Genomic DNA, 21,075 nt, shown 5'->3' with positions numbered 1-21,075 from the left:
CTGCTCTTCACACCCGCTGTCATGCATTTTTTAAAATTGCTCAGTAGACTGAGAGAAGCTCAAACTGGGTGCAGAATTACTCTAATGTTGTGGAGTCAGTTTAGAGTGATGAGGAGACAGGATCTGCCCACTGCAGCTGAAAACCCTCTCTGAGGGAACACTTGTTGCTTGAATGCATAAGTGTTTTCTTGCCACACTAGAGAGGAGAGGCATCTCTGTGCTGTGCATTTTCCACCCAGCAAGAGGGTCAGACCTGGAACTGACCAGTGGAGAAGAGAGATGCAGTCTAGTTCCATCCTTAAGCCTGTTCTCTGGACAAGTCGCATCTTTCTTCTCTTTGTTCTGGTTAGCTGAGGTGAACATGTGTTGCAGTGAGTCAGACGAGCCTTTCTTCTCCGCTCTTGCTGTAGTAGGGCTCCTGCCCTCACTTTCCTTCTCACCACGACTGGATGGAGCCACAGTAACTAACCTCGATGGGTTGGGAGGAGCACTGTAGTGCAGCCTGAGTGCTTTCTGTTCACATGCTAGAACAGTGTCCTCTACATTGTCACAGAGACTTCCTTTGAATCTGGGATCAACGAAGCATGAAATGTCAAGGGCTGTTCTCACCTCAGGATCAGTATATCTGGTTAAGAGATCATCTTTTATGGCCCATTTAATCCGTTTAGCCAGAGCTTTGTCGCCCTCTTTCTCACTGAGCATGCCTTGTAGGTGGCTGAGTACTGGATTCAGTGATGAGACTTTTCGGCACTTTTCGGCTGTCAGGGCATCAGTAAAGGCTAACAGTGGCTTCATGACCTGTAAATATATGAACTAAATGTACATACAGACAGTACTCAGTGTTAAAGTTATTAACTAATGTACTCCTGTATTTTGTTTGTCAGAATGTAGAAGCCCAGGAGCGTGAGGACCAGAGTGTAGGAAGGGCCACCAAACTGGTGAAGGGTAAGGTGGGCAAACCCAAGGCGAAGAAGCTGCACCTCGAGGAGACCTTGCCCTCGCCGTTTGGCCGCAGGGTGGAGCCACCGACTCAGCCCATGAAATCCGACGCCACCAAGAAACTGACCAAAAAGAAGAAGGTAGTAACTCTTGTTTTTCCTTTTTTTTTTTTTTTGATCTCAGAAAACTAAACTATAATTTCCATCTTTTTTGGAGATGAATCCATACAAAATGATATTAAATCACAAGGCGTGTTTTGCTCTCAGGGTGACTCGGACGTGGCAGTGAAGCTGGAGCTCGATGAGGACGGTTTGGGTGGGGAGGGAGGAGCAGTGGAAAACTCTCCGGTCAAACCCAAGACTCCACGTGTGAAGAAAGAGAAGAAAGAGCCCGGTCAGTACTGCCTTCCTAAGCCAAAACCTAGAGTTGTCTCTTCTAACATGACGAGAGCATTTGCTTCATTGTTTCACTTGGAGTCTCACTGATACGTCAATATCTGGGTTTCCGTCCAGCTGTTTTTATGCGAGTTGCATATGTATGTATGTATGTATGTACATGTACAATGTATTTAAAAATGGCTAATTTCAATACAATTTTCCCAATATTGTTAAGTTTTTGTGTAAGTAGTGATGGAAATGCATTTGTCGTATAGATAAATGACATATCTGCACGATCAGCCTGATGAATGGTTCAGTCTCATTGCACAACTGTTGAAAAGTGTCTTTGGACGTTGTGAAATGCTGTAAAACATTCGTCCACCACGACCTTCCAGAAACGCCATAGTGCTGTTTATCCCATTTATAAGACTCTGTCTGTGGTTATATGACTATTTGTTGGTGTATTAGAATAAGTGTATATAATAAGTATCTTTCTTTGTTTTCATCTTTTGACAGTCTGAAATATGGCTGACGTTAATTGACACCAAAGAACAACAACTTCCTCAATGCTAATTCTTGAAAAACTCTTCCATTTTTCTTCTATGGAAGTTTTTTCCAGCATAGTTCTGTGTTAAGTAAGCCTATAGATTCATGTCAACCAAGCCGATGGAAAGGCACATAATTTATATTTTTTGCAACATTTCAAAAGTTTGCTGAAAATTCAATTGACAGTTGGATGGAAACCTAGCTAATAACTGTATGTGCGGTGAGAAAATCCATTACTGAGCAACCAGAAGCTCCTAGGCCTTAGATACTCGGCACGGCATGGCAGTGAGGATAAAGAAAAAGGCTGATAATGCGTTGAACTCGGTTGCAGGGACTCCTCGAGTGAGAAAAACCCCCGTACCCAAAGTTCCCTCTGCTAAGAAGGTGAAGAAGCGAAACCCCTGGTCTGAGGAAGACTCCAAATCAGATGACGACATGGAGGAGAGCAAACCCGTCATCCCCAGAGAGACCAAGTCTCAGAGAGCATCAGGTAGGGCTGGGAGATATCGACAACATATCACAATATTTTCACAATTTACAATATGCGTCATGATCCCCATTCTTTTGGGTTTTGATTCATTTTTATTTGGGAAATGGAAAACTACATAATAAAAAAAAAGCAATTCCTGTATATTTGACCCCATAGGATAGTACGAGAAAGTGTTACTTAAAACACTTTTTTCCATTGCAGTCTTGATGGAAGACCAAATAACAACAACTTGATACGCAACACTAAGCACAAATGGTGCTGATGATGATATCCATGGCACTGGCTAAATTGTCTTCATACCGCCCATGTCTTGTCTTTGTTCCAAACTAATGTTCTTACTTCCTTTTTAAACAGCTGTGATAGGACAGCTTTTGATTTGCATGGTGAGGCTGTTCAAGCAAAAAGAGCTTCCAGCCGCAGAGTTTGTTTCCTCTGGAGACGATTAAACAAGTTTGCTGAATTACCCCCGGTCGAGCCAATCTTATCTTTGCACATTTTATGAATCCTGGCGCTTTGAGCACTGTCGGATTCAGCAAATCCAAACCAGGTCCACATAACTGAAGTGGAAGCTTTTTTTTTTTTTTATAACTTCCACTGTCACGCCTTCATGCTAAACTAATCTTATGGCACTTCTGGATGTTACTTAAGTTTCCAAACAGTGGAAAAAAGAGAAAGGGAAAGAAAAAAGAGAAAGTGTGAGGCATGGGTTAATAGGACATTTACACAGTGAATGCAGACGGCTATGGTGAAAGTTAGGAATGGAAATTAAACGTGGATTGTTGACTATTAGGATATGTCACAATCTCCCTGTGAAGACAAATCGTGACCAAATTTTACCCGATGACGATGTAAGATCATCATATCAGCCATCCCTAGCATTATGTAGCTGGTTACAATGTGACTGGTAGATTGAGCTCCCTGTCCTCCTGCCTCTTGGGGGTGAATATAACGTCTGAACTCCCTCTACATTTTCTGAGTCTGATTGGCTGCCGTTGCCTAGATGAGTCTGAGGTTGAGGTTGTCTGATGCAACCCATCCGCAATAGGAATGATTATTCTCCAGGGCATAGAAATCCAAAGCGAAAAAAAAAAAAATATGATTTGACAGAGACAAACTTAAAATAAACTGTGCGCCCCTGTCTTGTCTTTCAGCTTCCAAGCCCAAATACACGTTTGATTTCTCCGAGGAGGAGGACGACGATGAGGAGAACGGCGACGACGACGTGGCTTCCTCTCCGGTGAGGTCCTACAAGGACGACTTCGCCGCCTCAGAGACCAAGGACCGCTACAATGACCATGACGACGACGATGAAGACGAGGAGGAGGAGGACGCCTATCCTCCTCCCAAACAGACGACCACGTAAGACTTTAAGTCCAGGAACTCACTGGAACACGTGGAGGATTTTTTAAGTTGTATGTCGAATGGTGAATACTTTATTACTCATCCTGCTGTTCTTTCTCTGAAGGTCCGCACCAGCAGCTAAAAAGAAAGAGTCGGCCAGCATCTTCTCCTCCAAGTCGGCCTTCTCTGAAAAAAGCAATGACAGTGGTGAGTTAGGGAAACTGGGTTGTTGCAGCAGCAAAATAATAGGATTTAGCAACAAACAATATGATAAGAATAGAGCAAATGCAGGGTATTAAACATAACACAACTCACAGTGTGAAGGTGTAAAGAACAGTAAGTAGAAATGTGTGAATGAAAAGTATGAAGTAATGAGTTACATCATCATGAGTGTGTGCAAAACTGCAACTGCAGTAGAACACAGTGAGACTTATACAGTAGATATGTTAGAAATGTACATGATATTTACATTAGCAGAAGATCATACAAATGTACAGAAAGTGTCTAGATGTAAAAGACCACTCACCTCATCAAATACATTCAGTTTCCAGCTGTAGATGACATGTGCAGAACCTGCAGATTTTACTAGCGGTTCACCTTATCAGAACCCTCCAGATGGAGGAACCATATGTGTAGAGAAAAGTGACAGCCTGATGGCGGCGGGTTAACAGTGGGCTGACTTTGTTTTGCAGACGGGTCCAAGTCTGACAGCGACGACGACAACAGCCCGGTCTTCTCCTCTTTCTCCAGCAGCTCTGCATTCGACAAACCATCGCCAGCAAAGAAAGGTAACGCCTTGCCACCTCCACCAGAGGGAGCTCTAATGCAACTTAACAGCAAACACAACAGTGACACCATGGACAATGTGACTGTCCATGGTGTCAGTGTCTGATGTTTGATGATTATGTTGTAAGAAACGTTTATTTATGTTTCCAGTGGGCTTACAATCTGCTTGTAATGCAACCCAATTCACTTAAGTGACTTACTATTCTAATAATAATATTTTTGAATGCACAATGTGTAAGCAGTTTTTTAATAGGTAGGTTTTTCTTTGTGTACTGTAACAGCCAAGAAGCCCTCCGATGCAGCTCCCAAACCTAAGAAACCACCAGCACCCAAAGCAAAGAAACCAGACAAGTCCATCTGGGACTCCGACTCGGATACCGGGTCCAAGAAGCCGGCACCAGCTCTTAAAGGTACTGCCAGCTCTTATGGATGTGGAACACTGTTTTTTTTGTTTTCCCATCACATGCTTGTGATGGTAAACTGTGTTTTTGGTGACCTTTTACGTTTTGGTGAACTTTGTGCAGGTAAAGGCAGGGGGAGGAAGAGGAAGCCGTCCGGTTCCGAGGAAGAAGACTACAGTCCAATGAAGAAGCCAGGAAAACCTGCCAGCAGAGTGAGTTTGCTTTTGTTTTTTTACATGCAGTGTAGCTGTGGCCGTGCTTCTATTAATGCATGAGCAACGGTGAGTGGGAAAGAGGTGTAACAGGGTGGGTGAAGGTCCTTAACAAGTCTTGAAATGAAGGCCTTAAATACTGTTGATTGCAGCCTTTAAGGAAAGCTGGACTCACCATTAGATCTTTTCCTCTCTCATCACTTTGGTTTCCTTTGGTATAAAGCATCACAGACCTGGTAAACATGAGCTTGATGTGTGTGCAGTTTACTGATGTCACCTGACAGGGTTTCTGGGTATTGAAGTCCTCAAAGTCCCAAGCAGTTACCTCTCGCTGCCATTTGGGGCCGCCAACGCACAAAATGACCTAATGCAGCTTAAATGCAGTATGTGCATAATGCATGTGAATAGTAATGACTAAGTGGTTTCTTCTCACCCTGTGTAGAAGTCGAAGAAGGCCCCATCCGACGACGACGACGACGATGTGGACAGCAACAGCCTGAGCATGATGGACAATCCGTCCCGCGACCGGCCGGGCCGGGCAAAGAAGGAGGTGAAGTACTTCGCCGAGTCGGACAACGAGGAAGACGACGACGACATGTTCGGTTAAAGCTACCGGTCACATTCAGACACACTCCGCTTGTATGGAAATTTTCTCCCCTTCTGTGTTCCCACAGACTTTTGTACATTTCCCCCGTTTCATTTTATTTTCTTTAATGGTGACGTTCAATGATTTTTAATGTGTAGGTGTTTTACACTTTTTATTATACATATACAGGTTTTTTTTTATTCTCATTAAAATGTTATGTATTTGTCCGAAGCGGCTTTTAGAAGTTTAGAACGCCGTGCTTTAGCACATTTTAATTGTTAAAAAACTATGTACCTTTTTGAACATGAAGTTGAAAGTAAACAATGAAATGTAAATGTTTTGGCTGCCCCGGGACTCTTTCATGACTGAACTGAGACAGTGATTTAGTTACAGACAGTGATGTAGTGGTACATAAAGGAGGGTAAACTATGACCTCCAGTGGGTGATCATCATTAGGGCAAAGAAAATCCAATCTTCATACAACTTAGATCAGTTTGATACTATTTACTATGATGTATACTATGAATTTAAGCCATCAAGATTCATGTCAGCCTTAAAAACAAGGTAAACGTTTCCTCAAATAAAACCTCAGGAAAGATCAATCCGAAAACAACGTATGCACACAATAGTATTTTAAAATAAATATATTTTATTACTTTGCCAGGACAGTTCATGGTAAAGTTAAACAGTATATGAACATAAAAAGCATTGTTAATGTACAAACAAAGACGATATTTAAAATGGAGAGCGAAAAACAGATTGAAGCTCAAACCTTGGAGCGCCTGTCAGGTCATCTTCACCCTACAGGCTGGTAGTGGGTGGGTGGGGGGGAACCATAACTGCCCCCCCCACACACACACACACCCCAACCCTCATGTCCAGTAAGACGACATCATCATGTCCCGTATTAAACACGACAACTATACAACACTGCATGTGATTGGTGGTGAGGTTCTCTGACACTGATAGAGGGGGGAGAAAAAAAGGCGACCGTGGGAAAAATGTGTGATGTCATACCAACAACACCTTCAGGACAGACGCGACAACAGAGCTACTGTTAATGACTGATATTGAGGTTCACAGTTCACTTGTTCTCTGGCTCCTAGTTAAGCTGTTTCATCTAGGGTTAGACTGATATATGGGGCCGATATTGGCCGTTGATATGCTCCAGTCAGTGTTGTCCACCTATGATATGATGGTATGTTTTATTGTGGCCCTGACAAGAATACAATTCCATTAGTAGTTGTCATTTTTGGACATCCTGGAATGCATTGAACATCATAAATTGAGATTAGGGTGGAATTTTCCTTTAAAGATACTGAATATCGGCACAAAAAATCGGCTATCGGGAGCTTAAATCAAAAAAATATCAGTATCGGCCTTCAAAACCCCATATCGGTCGAATCCTAGTTCATCAGTTAATCCGTTATCGTAACCAAATAGCTGTCAATTGATTGGGTTTGATTGATTGACGACAGCTGATTGGCTTCCTGGCTAGAGAGAGAGAGAGAGAGGAGGGGGGGGGGCAGCTCTGTTGTTTGACATGAAACATATCGACGATATCGGGCGCTGAGGTGATGCGGTCGTCCGTTTCTCCCACCGCCGACCACCGGGCTTCTCATTGTCCTAAATGGTGTGTGTGTGTGTGTGGAGGAGGAGGGGGGGTCGCGACCTGGTGAGAGTCACACCTCCCGCTTCCACATCACACCGGGAGGCGAGTGGATGTTCCCAAGGACAAAATAACAAGAGCGTTTTTTTTTTCCCCCCACAGAGCTGCCAATTGGAATGCAAAGCACACACCATTTATATAACATCTCCGCAGTGAGCTAGATAGTAGAGTATTACAGTTACGTCGGTACAACATTCAACGGAAAGAAACGAGAGTAATTCAGCATTGCGAGTTGTTTTTCCTAAAGGAATAGATAAAGAGTCCCTGCTGTGTCCGGTGCTCGACCGGACGCTTTAGGGGCGGGATGTGGACATTCTTCGGCTGTGAAGGTTTTTCCAGCTTAAAAAAAAAAACAAAAAAAAAACACCAAGATGCCTCCCTTCGTCTCTCACCAGGAGAGCAAGACACAGAGAGAACTGAGAGAGCATGTCCTATGTTACAGTGAGATAGAAGAAGTAAGTATTTCCTTAACACTGCATATCATTCCAATAGAACTCCATGACATTATTCACATTCAAACATGTTTTCAAAAAAAAGAAAAAAAACGTATAACAGCTCTGTTTTCCCTTATGATATGTATTTCCAGGCAGGACTGAGATGCTGATGGGGGCGTGACGGGGGATGTTGTCGCGTCCTGCGGAGACCCAGAATCCTTCTGCTCATAAGGCCATAACAGAACCCATGTGCGTTTTGTTTGGAACCCAGTCGCTAGTACATGCTGTGAGCCGCGGATACACCTTCGTCAGATCGACGACGCACGGGCGATCGAGCCATCGGTGAAACGTCCAAGGCCAGTGATCAGATAGGAGGCTTTTTTTTTCTCTTTCCTGCTTTAAACGTAAAGTGCAGCTAGGAACACAGAGGTCAAGAGGTCGAGGGGGATTGCTGAAAATAAAAATGAACGGATGTAGGTACATGATAGATAGAAGATAGTGTCCATTTTCTAGATAGTGGCTGTTTTCGTCTGACAACAGAGCGATTCCACTGGTGTTGTGCCAAAATTTGTATTCCCTAAAAGATGTGTTACCCTCTCGTTTTGTCCTTGGTGTGTGGTGTTGCTTTGCAGCTGCAGAAGGAAACTGTCGTAGGGGAAATTTGCTTAATACTGGTAAGTGACAAGTAGACCAATGTATTGTCTTACAACTTCCTTGTAGAATCAATGGATGTGTGGTTTGAGATGATACACGTGATCTCTGTTTATTATGGGATAACTAGGTAGGCTACTTTCATTCTTTGAAAAATCCTGTGAAAAGTCCCTGGGGTGAAACTGAGGCGAAGACACGCTGCCAGGGGAAGCGCATATTTTAGGGGAAACACGTTTTGGCATAACACCGGCTTGTGAAACCGCTTCGTTGACCAGAGGATGACACTGGCGGTTTAAGTTGAGACTTGTCCAACAAAACAGGTTTGGAGGAGACGCACACCTGCTGCTACCAAACCACTGAAAATAACTGGGGGAAAGAAAAAAAAAAGTGTCCTATGTGATCACGGCCTGATGCAGAATACTCACTGGCATCTGACGAGAACAATCTAATTTCGCCGATTTGTTTTGATAGTACGGTAAGTTGATTTACCGCGGAGCTATCCATCAAAGTGAGTTGATTTCATAGACTTGCTTTTGCTAAATCGAATCTCCCGGTTCCAGCTTCTTCGCGGTTCATTCCGAGGACGCGTTCGATCCGACGGGGCGCGCATCGAAGGCTTCTGCTGTGGCGCTTCCCTCCTTTGAGGAAACGGACCGAGGAGACTCGGCCGTCGGTGCGGAGGGAAGCTTTGCATTCTGGCGGCGCGGATGTACACTCATTCATGTAGAGACATGAACATAAGAGTTATAAAAGACAAAAAAAAAAAAAAACAGCTTTTAAATATAGGAACAAATATAAAATATTAGACTTCCATAATGTCTATATGCAATAACATTCTAGATAACTGTTTTTTAAGGACTTACAAGTAGCCCCCGCTTTCGACCTTGATGTATCGCCTCAAAGATAATATTTAAGACAATGAAAAAAGCACCACAAAATTCATCATAGAAACAGAGATCTAACCATACAATGGTATGTACAATGTATGCCAACAATACGAGAGATGTAGAGAGAGAGATGTAGACAGAGAGAGAGAGAGAGAGAGAGAGAGAGAGAGAGAGAGAGAGAGAGGGAGGAGTAAAACCACTTATCAAACTCCCGTCATGCAGGTTAAGAATTTACACAGGAGACCTGAGGAGTATGATCTGTGTGTTCAGGCGGTTGTGAGGGCCACGCCCTTTTAGCGTCACAGTCCCCGTCCCAGAGACACCACACCGAATAAGAGCTCAATTCAGAATTATACACAAAGCACTGGTCCTTTGAGGCCTCCGTGTCGTCGTTTTCTTTTCAAGGGGGAGGGGGGGGAAATCTAGGGGGAAAAACAGGTAATAACAAGCGAAGGGGGGCGGCGGGGAGGGGAGGGGGTCCACACCTTGCCTGGCTGTCCATTTTCTTTTTTTTTTTTTGTGCAAAGGAATGTCAGAGAGAGAGAGTCTCGGGAGCTCCCGGCGGGTCCCTAGGGCTCGACGCTGGGCGGCGTGGCCGTGGCCCCCTCGGTGTCCGAGGACTCGGGGGACTCCGGGGGGGCGGCGTCCTCCTTGGGGCTGGCCTTGCTGCCGGGGCTGGCCTTGCTGCCGGGGCTGGCCTTGCTGCCGGGGCTGGCCTCGCCCTCGCCTTCCCCCTCGGCCGAGGCGTTGCTGCTGCTGTTGCTGCTGCTGCTCTGGCCGTCCTGGCCCTCCGAATTCTCCAGCATCTCCTGGATGAGCGGCGGCATGGAGCCCGGGATCTCCATCTTCAGAGAGATGACTCGCTCGGCTCCTGCAAGGCGAGAAAAACATCAGGGAGCCGGTCTCTCACTAACATTTAGACAGATATGGGTTTTTGAAGGCCGATACCGACACTGATATTTTTGGATCGAACCTCCATCATATAAGAGGTGGACCACACTGACTGGCTGATATCTGATTTTACACTAGACTAGACTGCAGAAGTGTCAGTCATATCTACATATATGACCATACAGTATACATGTTCCATACCTATGTTATCTACATCTGTAAATTCAGTATATTTGACCAGGTGAATGGTTTTTCACAACGCACATCTAGATACCTGTATGTATGTATGTATTGCCTTCTGCAGCCTATTAATATGAATACAGCATCCTGTATCAGAGGTGGGGACTCGAGTCACATGACTTGGACTCGAGTCAGACTCGCGTCACAGTTTTAATTGCTTGAGACTTGACTTGATGCATGAAGAGAAGACTTGAGACTTGACTTGACTTGGGTTCTGCTGACTTGGGACTTGACTTTGACTTCTGCTTTGATGACTTAAAAAGATTTCTAAAGTCTTGACAAAAGATCTTGGCCCGGATCTACAACGTTTGCGCCAGTGCAAGTCGCATTGCAGGTGCTAAAACCTTGTTCTCTGCACACACACCTGAAATCATGGGTTGGTCATACCTTCACCAAGTCTCCATCCCTCCCACACTGGCACCTGTGTCTCAGTCAGGCTCCTGCTGCTCCTCAAAGGGAGTTAAGGCTCCTCTTTGGCTTTATTTATGGTAAGCATTTTGGCTCACCTCCTCATATAATACCAGCGCTTTTACCTCCGCTAAATCGCGCTTGTAGCTACCCAACTGCATTCACTTTATTTGTTATATCGTCCCCTTTTTTACACTTCCAGCTCCACTGGAGAGAAAATTGCGCTTCTTTTGTCCATCATTACGTTGCCGCAAATAGACTATTGTGCGCATTGTTTGGCCCTTATATTTGCGCAGTCGCAATTATAATTAATTATCTGCGCCTCCGCTCATTTGCGTGCGCTACTTTAGTAAATACCATGCGCTGGCGGTACAAATTTCACCCGCAATTGCTTTTGTGCTGCGCCTGGAATTACGACATGTTAGTAGATCCGGGCCCTTGTGTTTGTGTAAATGACTTAGATTGAAAGTGATGAGATTTGTTCCAGCAGACGACTGAATTTAAATTCTGTTTTCTGAATTTGTATGGAATGATTGAATTTATTGAAGTTGAAACTGATTATAGAAATCAAACTCATGATGCTCTTATCAAGTTTTTATCCTATTAAAACCATATTGCATTGAAAAGTCCTAGATATTTAGTTTTCTTTAAGATATTAAATTGATACTGGACTCTTGATTTGTTCTGACATGACTTGCTGTCTACATTTAGACTTGAGACTTGACTTGGACTTGACTTGGTAATCTACATGTTGACTTGGGACTTGACTTGAGACTTGTGCCTCAAGACTTGAGACTGACTTGGAACTCAAGCAAAGTTGACTGGAGTCACACCTCTGTCCTGTATATATGCTGTCAATTTTTTATCATTTGTTATATATTGCATGTGTTTCATGTGTTTTTGCGTATATTTTCATTTCTCATATATATATATATATTTCAGTCATTTTTCTTTGTGCTAACATGTTATACTTCTGTTATTTGTCACACCATGCATATTCGCTGTAAATTCATATATATTCATCCTTTTCATTTGTGTATTTCTACTTAACATGCTATAGTGTTGTAATTGTCTGTTGTGTTGTGTTTGACACCACCTCATTTGCTCTATTCTTATTTACATCCTATTATTCTTTGTTGTATCCTACTTTTTGCTGCTGCAACCACCCAATTTCATCAAGCTTCATCTACTCTAATCCAGTCTAATCTACTCCAAGCTAATCTAATCTAATCTAATCTGATCTGATCTGATCCAGTCTCCCACCTTTAGCGCTGATGCTGCGCAGGTCGGTGATCTTCATGAGGGTTTTGGGGAACATGTGGGGTTTGCTGGGCCGACGCTTCCTCACGTAGATCTTAAGAGCCTCCAGCAGCGGCTCCTGGAGCTGGTCCACCTTGGAGGGCTCCTCCAGGTCCTGACGGTCTGACACACACACACACACACACACACAATAAGTAAGACTTCAGACAATGAGACGATGCACAGCTCTGTTTTCAAGACAATGCACCGATTTCCACTGCAAATATTAATTGGTTCTAATTGCTTCATTTTTAAAGCCATCAATGTCATACTTGGTAGGATGTTACTAAGTCATAATGTTGATGCTTGTGCCAAGTTTGTTGTTGATAACCCATTCCGAGCTGAATTGGCAATATATTAAATACTCCATACCCTAATTTGCATATTTACGAATTAATATTTGAGGCATTTTTTGACTGATCGCTTAGCTTTTCACAAACTAACTTCAGGCATGTCCAAGGACCAAATATGGCAATTTGCGCATCAATCTGACTTACAGTTCATTAGTTTTTCTAAGGTATTTAAAAAAAATAGGTGGAGCTTATGGGTCCAAAGATGTTTACCATCAGCAGATACTCACATGTACCAAGTGCCATGTTAATCAGCCAAACGGTGTGGCAATTATGAGGGTTTAACTTTGAGACCGTATTGTCGCTAAGTAGCGAAGAAAAATGTTACTGATGAAGTTATTGGGCAAAATACAGTAAAAAATATTATAATAGGAATTCTAGCAGTAATAATAGGTTCCCTAGGAAACCTAATAATTCCATGTGTTGGTTCTATCTGATGCAGACAGGCTCTGGGCTAATACATGTATCGCTGAAGGAGTGTGAAGCCTAGTTTGATTAAGAAGGAAGAGTTTATTTCATTATTTCCACTCATTTGCTGTCAAGGAGAGATTACAGAGACCGGCACAATCGCATAATTAAGCTGAAAACAAATTAGAATTTTTTTTGGGCAGTGTTCAGCTCCGATAACTACAGGGTGTCCAACGAGTCTGGAACGATATATATATGGAATATGGAAAAAACTACATGTCAGGATTTCTGGCCTCTGAATAGAGATATGGTCTATTATATAAGTCTATTCCCAATTATTTCAAGGCTCAGCAAGACTGTCTATAAAGACCTTCTCATGTTTTAACTCCCATTCTTTAACATGCAGTACTACATCAGGCCATAAGGTGACAGTGTGTGCATTGAAATCAGCAGCTCATGCTGCTGGACTTTGAGCCCTCCCAGTCAAGTGTGAGATTACTGAGGCAATCAGAGGCGCCGTGCGCTTTCGATGGATTATGCAAGAGCCTGTAATATTTGCTAAGGCTCTGGGGATATAATATATATATACTGTTTGAATTGAAACCCAGCACTGATGCACCAGTGATACGCTGTCTAGAACCCTGACAATGAAAATGACGGGTAGGGAGAAAGTGGAAAGTGACAACAAGACTTTGAAGCTGGGTAACTTAGGTGGGTGTACATTGAAACTTATTCTGTGTGTGTGTGTGTGTGTGTGTGTGTGTGTGAGAGAGAGAGAGAGAGAGAGAGAGAGAGAGAGAGAGAGAGAGAGAGAGAGAGAGAGAGCTGTGTGTTAATGTCTGTGTAACCTGACATGGGGGAGTTACTCATGCCTCAGGTATCTTGGTGGAAAACAACCAGAGCAGACTCATTTCCTATGGGAGGGAAGTTCAAACATTCCACTCAGCTCACTGACATTGAGACATACATACATCCTCTCTCTCTCTCTTCTCTCTCTCTCTCTCTCTCTCTCTCTCTCTCTCTCTATCTCTCTCTCGTCTCTCTCTCTCTCTCTCTCTCTCTTCTCTCTCTCTCTCTCTTCTCTCTCTCTCTCTCTCTCTCTCTCTCTCTCCTCTCTCTCTCTCTCTCTTCTCTCCTCTCTCTCTCCCATGTTTGGCAGTCAGAATAGTGCTGCCTCACTGATAGCGACCTGTGGGTGACCTGGTTTCAGACTCCTGTGGAGGCTGACTTACTTTCATCCCAAACCAGGCTGCAGCTCGACTCAATATTTAACAGGAGGAATCAATACCGGCTGACTATGTTGAATGGAAAGCAGTTGACTGTGATTTGGTATGGATCGGATTAGTTTATCCGTTCCACTGGATGTGGAATTATTCCACGACTACAGTACCAAGTCGATTCATATTGTTTTGAATCAGAATTCATGCTAAATGTGCAAAAAATGCAAAAAGCGCACAATTAAAGGTATCTGTCTTATTGAGTAAGGGACCAATATAGGTTTTTAGAGCTGATACTGATACCGATATTTTTGGATTGAAGTTGCTGATAGCTGATATTTTGTGTTGATATTCAATAAAAAGATTAATACTGCTGCTGCTACTGCTACTACTACTACTACTACTACTGATAATAATAATAATAATAATAATAACATATGCATAGTTAATTTTTGCATACATTTTTCAAAATCCCGTCAAAATGTCTCGTTAGAATCAATTCAGGTTAAGGCCTTCCATAGAAAAACAGTGTAGTATTGATCAATTCTACCATAAATATGTAATCAATCAAACTGCATCATATCCATCATATTCAAGGTGAACCACACTGACTGACTTATCTCCAATGTTTCATAAAGGGCCAATATCGGCCCTATATATCAGCAAACCGCTATATCAGTCTAATCCTACACTGAGTGTCCTTTACCTCCTTAGTGAGGCGTATTCCTCGTCTTGTCCCTTGTGCCCGTTGACCCCCCCCCCCCCCCCCCTCCTCCTCCCTCCCCCTGCCGAATGCCCACCAGTCTGCCCAGGTTGCCCACCTCCGGAGATGAGACAGATGGCGCTGAGGAGGCCTGTCTCGGTGTCGTCCATCTCGATGGGCAGCAGCTGGTTGGCAAAGGTGAACACCAAGTCGGTGAGCGGGCCGAAGCCGGCGTTGTGCATCTGCGTCCGGTTGAGGGTCAGCCCGTCCGAGAAGGTCATGGTATCCTGGTCGGGGGTGTACCGCGTACAGATGCGCAGGATCTGACGGGGAGGGGAGGGAAGGGCAAAGACGGTCAGCAGGGACTTAGTGGAGAGGAAACTTTTAAGTGACACACAAGTAGGGACAGACGGATAGGGGTTCTGAAGACCGATACTGATGTTGCTGCTATTCAATATCTTTAAATTTGACCATTTTCTTGCTGAAAAATTACAACTATTCAGATTTCCCCCCAGAATTGTATTCTTGTCAGGGTGGAAAAGCCTCTGAAACAGCATTTAGACCATCATGCGACACTAAAACTCTCCATTGAAAGCCAGACTAATGAAATTCTTTCAGGTGGGTTAGCAGCTCCTTCAGGCAGGTTTCATTGCAGATTTTACAGACTGACACCCCTGCAGCTGTAAAATACCTTGTTCATATCTGCCTTTATTTACAAAAAGATTATTGAAGAATTAAATGAAGAAATAAAACGTGCAAGGAAAAGAAATGGCACTGTAGGTTTTACAGCCTGCCTCCCCTGAAGCTGTAGAGTCAAATCTTCCCATACTACACCTTTTCCTGCTGTTCACTAGCTGTGGTCAGGGAGGAACCTCCATCATATCAGAGGTGGATGACATTGACTAACTGATATCTGATTTTTAATAAATAGAATGAGACTGTGTGCCAAAAGTCTGAATCAAGTCTAACAAGTTTCAGATCCCACGAAGAGAAGCAGAGAGAACGAGCAACACCAAAACAACGACCTTCCACACACTGAAAGAGAATAACCTTTGGGTCTCCCTGCTGTATTGTGTGTGTGTGTGTGTGTGTGTGTGTGTGTGTGTGCGCACGCCTAATAAAGCGACTAGGCTGGTGGATGTGAAGCCTATAGTAGCCTTTGAAGCTATTTGAGTGGGCTGGCTCTGACAGTGAGTGGCAGGCGTGTCTGCAACATGAAACAGAATAAAACATGGCTACTGGTGGTGACTCGCACCGGCTGGCCAGGCCTGTGCTTACACACAAACACACACACACACACACACACACACATACACACACACTGTTTGATCTTGCCTCCGACACTCCCTCACCCAGCCCCTCTGCACAATATCTACGCCCTTCACCGTAGAACTGTGCTGGTGAGCGGATGTTGATCGCTGAGCAGGAGCCAGAAAGTCATCACAGCCGGCCTTCAACTCCTCACCTCTGTGTCCCTGGGAGTTCAGCGTATAGCTTTGTCACATTTGACAAACACTACTTAGTCAACACAAACAAATCCATCTCTGTATACGGCAGTGTCATTGAACATAACCGCCGCTAAAAAGCACACACACACACACACACACACACTAAAAAACATCTGATACTGTTTGCACTGCCACCTAGGCCTGCTTTTCACCTGGCATCAATGATTTTGATACTCATTCATGAGTATCCTGACAATCTATTATTACTATCTCAGCTGCCTGTTGCCTCTTTGATTTGTATTTTTTCCTTGTTGGATCAAATGAAAATTTTCATGTAAAAAAATCCAAATATCCAGTGTTTCCCACAGAATTTTACTCTTGTCAGGGTGGAAAAGCCTCTGAAACAGCATTTTGACCATGGGACACTAAAACTCTCCACTATTACCATTACTGCTGCTGCTGTTACTGCTATTGCTAATACTACTACTGCTACTAGTACCACTACTACTAGTACTACTGATACTGCTACTAATGCAAGGTAAATACTAGTTTAGAAATGAATGAAGTCACACATGACTCGAGACAAGCCTTGCCTCTCCTCACTTTCTTCCCACTTTCTCTTCCTTCCTTCCTCCCCTCTTCCTCCCTCTCTCCTTGCATCTGTCCCTCTGAGCAATGACTGCTAATCCAATCACTGCCCCCACCTCTACGACTCCACAAAAGCCAAGCTTGGATGAGAGAGAGAGAGAGAGAGAGAGAGAGAGAGAGAGGAGGAAGAGAGACAGCCGTTTGCCTTTTTCCATCTCATTACGGAGGCTACATTAGTACAGTACATCGCTCCACTTAACAACTCCTAAATAACAAACAAACACCCAGCCGCCGGCGGTCGGCTGACAATGCAGACATTTCCGCATCTGCACTCCATAAAGAACGCGCGGCATCATTAACAAACGCAGAGCAGCTGACTGCGGAATATTAAAAAAAACAGATGACCATCCCAAAAAAGATTAGAGACTGAAAAATGTCCCAGTGTGTGTAATCTAATCTCCGCCACAGACAGCTATTCTACATAAAGAATTGAATTGACTGGGACGATCAATTAATCTGATTTCCCGGACTCCCATTGGCTGGCTGAGTAGGTCATCCAATAAGGTCTGAGGAGTGGACTAATGGGAGCTGGACTTGAGGTTAAACCCACCAAACCCCTTGAGATCTGAGGGTATTGACTGACCACAGAGCCTAAACCAATTTAACAGACTCTTACACACTGAAGAGCAACAATGAAACTGGTGGAAAAAATACTAATAATATAGATAACTGCCAAACCAGTAAAGAGGCACGTCTTTATATGTTTTTTCCCCCATTAGTTTTCATTCCAGTGCTGTGAACAATGGTCCTTAGAAAGTTTTTGAGTTTGGGGGATTTTGGGGGAGTTTAGACTGAAGAAGCATATTATTCTTGGAGTAACTCAAATCCAGTTCTGCTGAAACTGGTTCAGAGTACAATGACTAATCTGCATCAAAAGGCAAGAGGCTCACTGGGTATGGAACACTTGTGCAAATACTGTCAAGATATATCAAGGCCTTAAACTAGCAATGTTTAGCCTAACATTCAGTCAATGTTACTCATTTTACTAGTTATTGCCTATTTGTGTTTTGCAAGCTTTATTAATTTGGCATTTAAAGATGTCAAATTATTGGAACATTTTTCCATCATATTGTAAGAAATTATTTGACAGAATATAATTCAACAAAGTGTGTGTGTGTGTCTTTGTGTCTGTGTGAGGTCGAGTATGGGAGGCAAGAAGATGAATCTATCTCAATGACAAGCTTTCAAGTGGATTTTCATTGCATTGCGTGATGTGAGCAGAGTGCCTCCGCTTGGTGGGAATCTGGAGTCACAGCTGTGTTTCTGTAGTAATTACTTCATCACCAAGCACACCGGCATTTTCACCAGCGAGTAGCCAACCAGGACTCAGTTAGCTTAACTGCTTATAGCACATTACCCAATTAGTTTGTTAGCTACCAACTAGCAAGCTGGCTATCTCTTTTTTGAATAGAGAGCCTAAGTCCCTCCCCTTCCGGTGGACCACCATGGGACCTTATTTCGGAAAAAATATGTATGGTAGTCAACGGCGAGAGACAAATAATTGTTTGATCCCGTTTGAATTGTGCCATGAATTACACATATTATGTTTTGTCAATTTAAAAGATAATTTTGCAAGTCAAGAAAGTCACAGTTTGTCGTAAAACTGTTGAAGTTATAGACTGTGAAAATACGTAATTAGAAAGACTACACACCCAAAAGTCGCGTAAGTGACGTCATAACTTTCTCTCTCCACAAGCTACCCAGAGCCGCTGAAGCTAAGTCCCTCTCAGATAGCAGGAGTATTATACACAACCTGGAAGGTAGACAGTAAGAATGGATTTAAACTGGTTTAGGATAGTTTTAGTACAGTGGGGCTAACGTTAACGCGATGCCTGTGTGTTTCGTATGTTTTGTTCCATGTTGGTGTTGGTGACGTATATTGTGCAAGACGAGAGATGTAGTTCACTGAGCGGTTTCACACAAAACTAAACGTTACTGTACTGTTTTACAACAAACTGCGACTTTCTTGACTTGCAAAATTATCTTTTAAATTGACAAAACATCATATGTGTAAGTCATGGCACAATTCAAACGGGATCAAACAATTATTTGTCTCTCGCCGTTGACTACCGTACATATTTTTTCCGAAATAAGGTCCCATGGGGGACAGCGGAAGGGGAGGGACTTAGGCTCTCTATTCCTAGATTAGCTAATGCTCGCTAGCTAGCTAACATTTAGCTAACTGCATGCACCGCAAAGCTAGCCTACTCTTTGCTGTGACATTATAATATATTTGATATTTGTCAGCTATAGTGTCCTCTGTTAGTTAGCTTAAATTAACCCAATTGGATGTCTACAATATTAATGAGGTCCGAACCAGATAATTCTGCTGTCTTCATCTTATTCCTTCACTTTATTCCTTACATTTCTCTTTCTAGAGAGTAGCTAGCTAGCTAGCTAGCTAGTTGGTAGTGCCTTCCCCAGCAACTCGCTGGGGAAAATGCCACTGCGTTCAGTGATGAAGTAGTAACTGCAGAAATGCTCTGATTGGCTGAAGGTGGCCACCAGCAACTTGGCAAGATGCACCACCACCCAGCGCGTCAAAATAGCATTTGCTAATCATTGGCCAAGAGTGAAAGCGGCCACCAATCTGTAAGGAGGATTCATTTTAATCCTTGACATCAGATTCGCTCCTACAAAATAAATGCGCCAACACATACCAGAATATCCAGGCAAGCAGCTTTCAGGAGCGTGATCTGGTCAGCGATGGTCAGCCCCGTGAAGCCAGGCACTCGTTTGGCAAATTCCACGATCTTGATAATGCACTTAGTGGCCAGCTCGCTGAATTTGTCCCACAGGCCCAGGTCCAGCCTCACACGGTGGTCTGCACTCGAGTTCTGCAACACACACACACACACACACACACACACACACACAGAAACACACACAGAGTAAAGCGTCAGGCGAAAAGGCAGGCACTTTCGTCACTGCACAGTGAGCGCTGCTAATGATCTCCTCAGCCAGCGCGCTCTCCTCTATATGTGTCACACTTATATAAATAGGCTCCATAAGGACCTGAGTTCTCAAAAACAGTGCCAGGATTGTTGTTGTGAATAAGCTGAGCCGAGCCGGTTGGCCTGGGCTGCGGTAATGAGCGTAAGAGTGTCAGTGGGATGTTCTGCCGATGATGGGATGCAGTAATGGAGCTGTGACAGGTAGCATAGAGCACTTTGAAGCCAGAGGTGCCATTAATAGAGCTATACGGTCCAGAACCTACACAAACACTAGAGGGGACCAGAGACAGGTGGGAGCAAGGGAGCGATAAAGACACAGAAGGACATCACAATGTGCAGAAAAGGCAAAGCTACTGCAAGTCATCAGGGAGAGAGGAAAGAGAGGGAAAATGACAGATGAAAGGAGGGAAAGTTAAGTATACGAGAGCAGTGAGGCATTGTGGGAGGAAGAAGGGAAGTCAAAGTCATGGTTAGACTGATATATCAGTTTGCTGATATGTGGGGCTTTTATAAAAAATCAAGCCAATCAGTGTCGTTCACCTCTGATCTCTCATGTATTGACAGCCGCATCATCTCTTAACTACCATGCTAATGTCCTCTGTTATTTTTTAGCCGTCCATCATCAGTAGGTTAACCCTAACCCAATATCAAGAAGGAAAAAAATTTGTCTTTTCCTATTAGCCTACTATTTCTGTAACAGTACAGGGTTAAAGACAACTGGTAATCTTTAATGATATTACCAATAGCACAGTAAAGAAAATGGAGCAATTATAATTAATAATAATTATGTCAAATCCAACATACAGTATGTACTGTTTATCTATAGACTTTCCAGCCCCACCCCATGTGAGCGCTACAGGTACCCCTTTTGTCATTTGAGCCCATGCCCCTGAAGAAGGCTCTGCACGGCCCTGCTCAACCCTATTAGAAAATATGCATTGTTGATTTCTCTCCTATTGCATGTTTGTAGCTGTAACTATGTAAATATGAATATCTGCATTTATATCTAAATGTTGTAACTGTGTCTCCTGTGAATTTATATGATGTGATGCATGTTAGTATTTTTCCATTATCCTCCTTCAGTCAGTAATCTGTTTTGTGAATATTGATGCAGACGGAAGTATTCAACCCATGTTGAATTTGTATGCTGCTGTTTCAGTATGCAAATCACGTGTTGTCCTAACACGCTA

General features: G+C 43.4%; 2 protein-coding genes across 3 annotated transcripts in view; one reads left to right on the top strand and one right to left on the bottom strand.

The window, feature by feature from the left end:
- The window catches only part of top2b (DNA topoisomerase II beta), a 28,027-nt gene extending 21,958 nt beyond the window's left edge, over nucleotides 1-6,069 (top strand). For both annotated transcript variants that reach the window (XM_071907533.2, XM_071907532.2), the window contains exons 28-36: nucleotides 885-1,079; nucleotides 1,206-1,332; nucleotides 2,194-2,352; nucleotides 3,504-3,711; nucleotides 3,818-3,900; nucleotides 4,386-4,481; nucleotides 4,761-4,889; nucleotides 5,004-5,092; nucleotides 5,535-6,069. In XM_071907533.2, the coding sequence (XP_071763634.1) occupies nucleotides 885-1,079; nucleotides 1,206-1,332; nucleotides 2,194-2,352; nucleotides 3,504-3,711; nucleotides 3,818-3,900; nucleotides 4,386-4,481; nucleotides 4,761-4,889; nucleotides 5,004-5,092; nucleotides 5,535-5,699 (1,251 nt within the window). In that variant the 3' untranslated portion in view covers nucleotides 5,700-6,069. The remainder of the gene's footprint in view (nucleotides 1-884; nucleotides 1,080-1,205; nucleotides 1,333-2,193; nucleotides 2,353-3,503; nucleotides 3,712-3,817; nucleotides 3,901-4,385; nucleotides 4,482-4,760; nucleotides 4,890-5,003; nucleotides 5,093-5,534) is intronic.
- A 3,819-nt stretch (nucleotides 6,070-9,888) lies between these two features.
- Nucleotides 9,889-21,075, bottom strand: part of LOC139918232 (retinoic acid receptor beta-like) — an 81,699-nt gene continuing 70,512 nt past the window's right edge. The window contains exons 5-9 of the mRNA XM_078290584.1: nucleotides 19,592-19,768; nucleotides 14,954-15,158; nucleotides 12,122-12,280; nucleotides 10,018-10,190; nucleotides 9,889-9,966 (exon numbers count right to left, since the gene is read on the bottom strand). Coding sequence (XP_078146710.1) covers nucleotides 9,889-9,966; nucleotides 10,018-10,190; nucleotides 12,122-12,280; nucleotides 14,954-15,158; nucleotides 19,592-19,768 — 792 coding nt within the window. The remainder of the gene's footprint in view (nucleotides 9,967-10,017; nucleotides 10,191-12,121; nucleotides 12,281-14,953; nucleotides 15,159-19,591; nucleotides 19,769-21,075) is intronic.

This window comes from Centroberyx gerrardi, chromosome 19 (genome assembly GCF_048128805.1).
Source record: "Centroberyx gerrardi isolate f3 chromosome 19, fCenGer3.hap1.cur.20231027, whole genome shotgun sequence".
In the NCBI taxonomy this organism is placed as follows: domain Eukaryota; kingdom Metazoa; phylum Chordata; class Actinopteri; order Beryciformes; family Berycidae; genus Centroberyx; species Centroberyx gerrardi.
The sequence above is the reverse complement of the archived record's forward strand: the minus strand, read 5'-3'. Positions and strand labels throughout refer to the sequence as shown.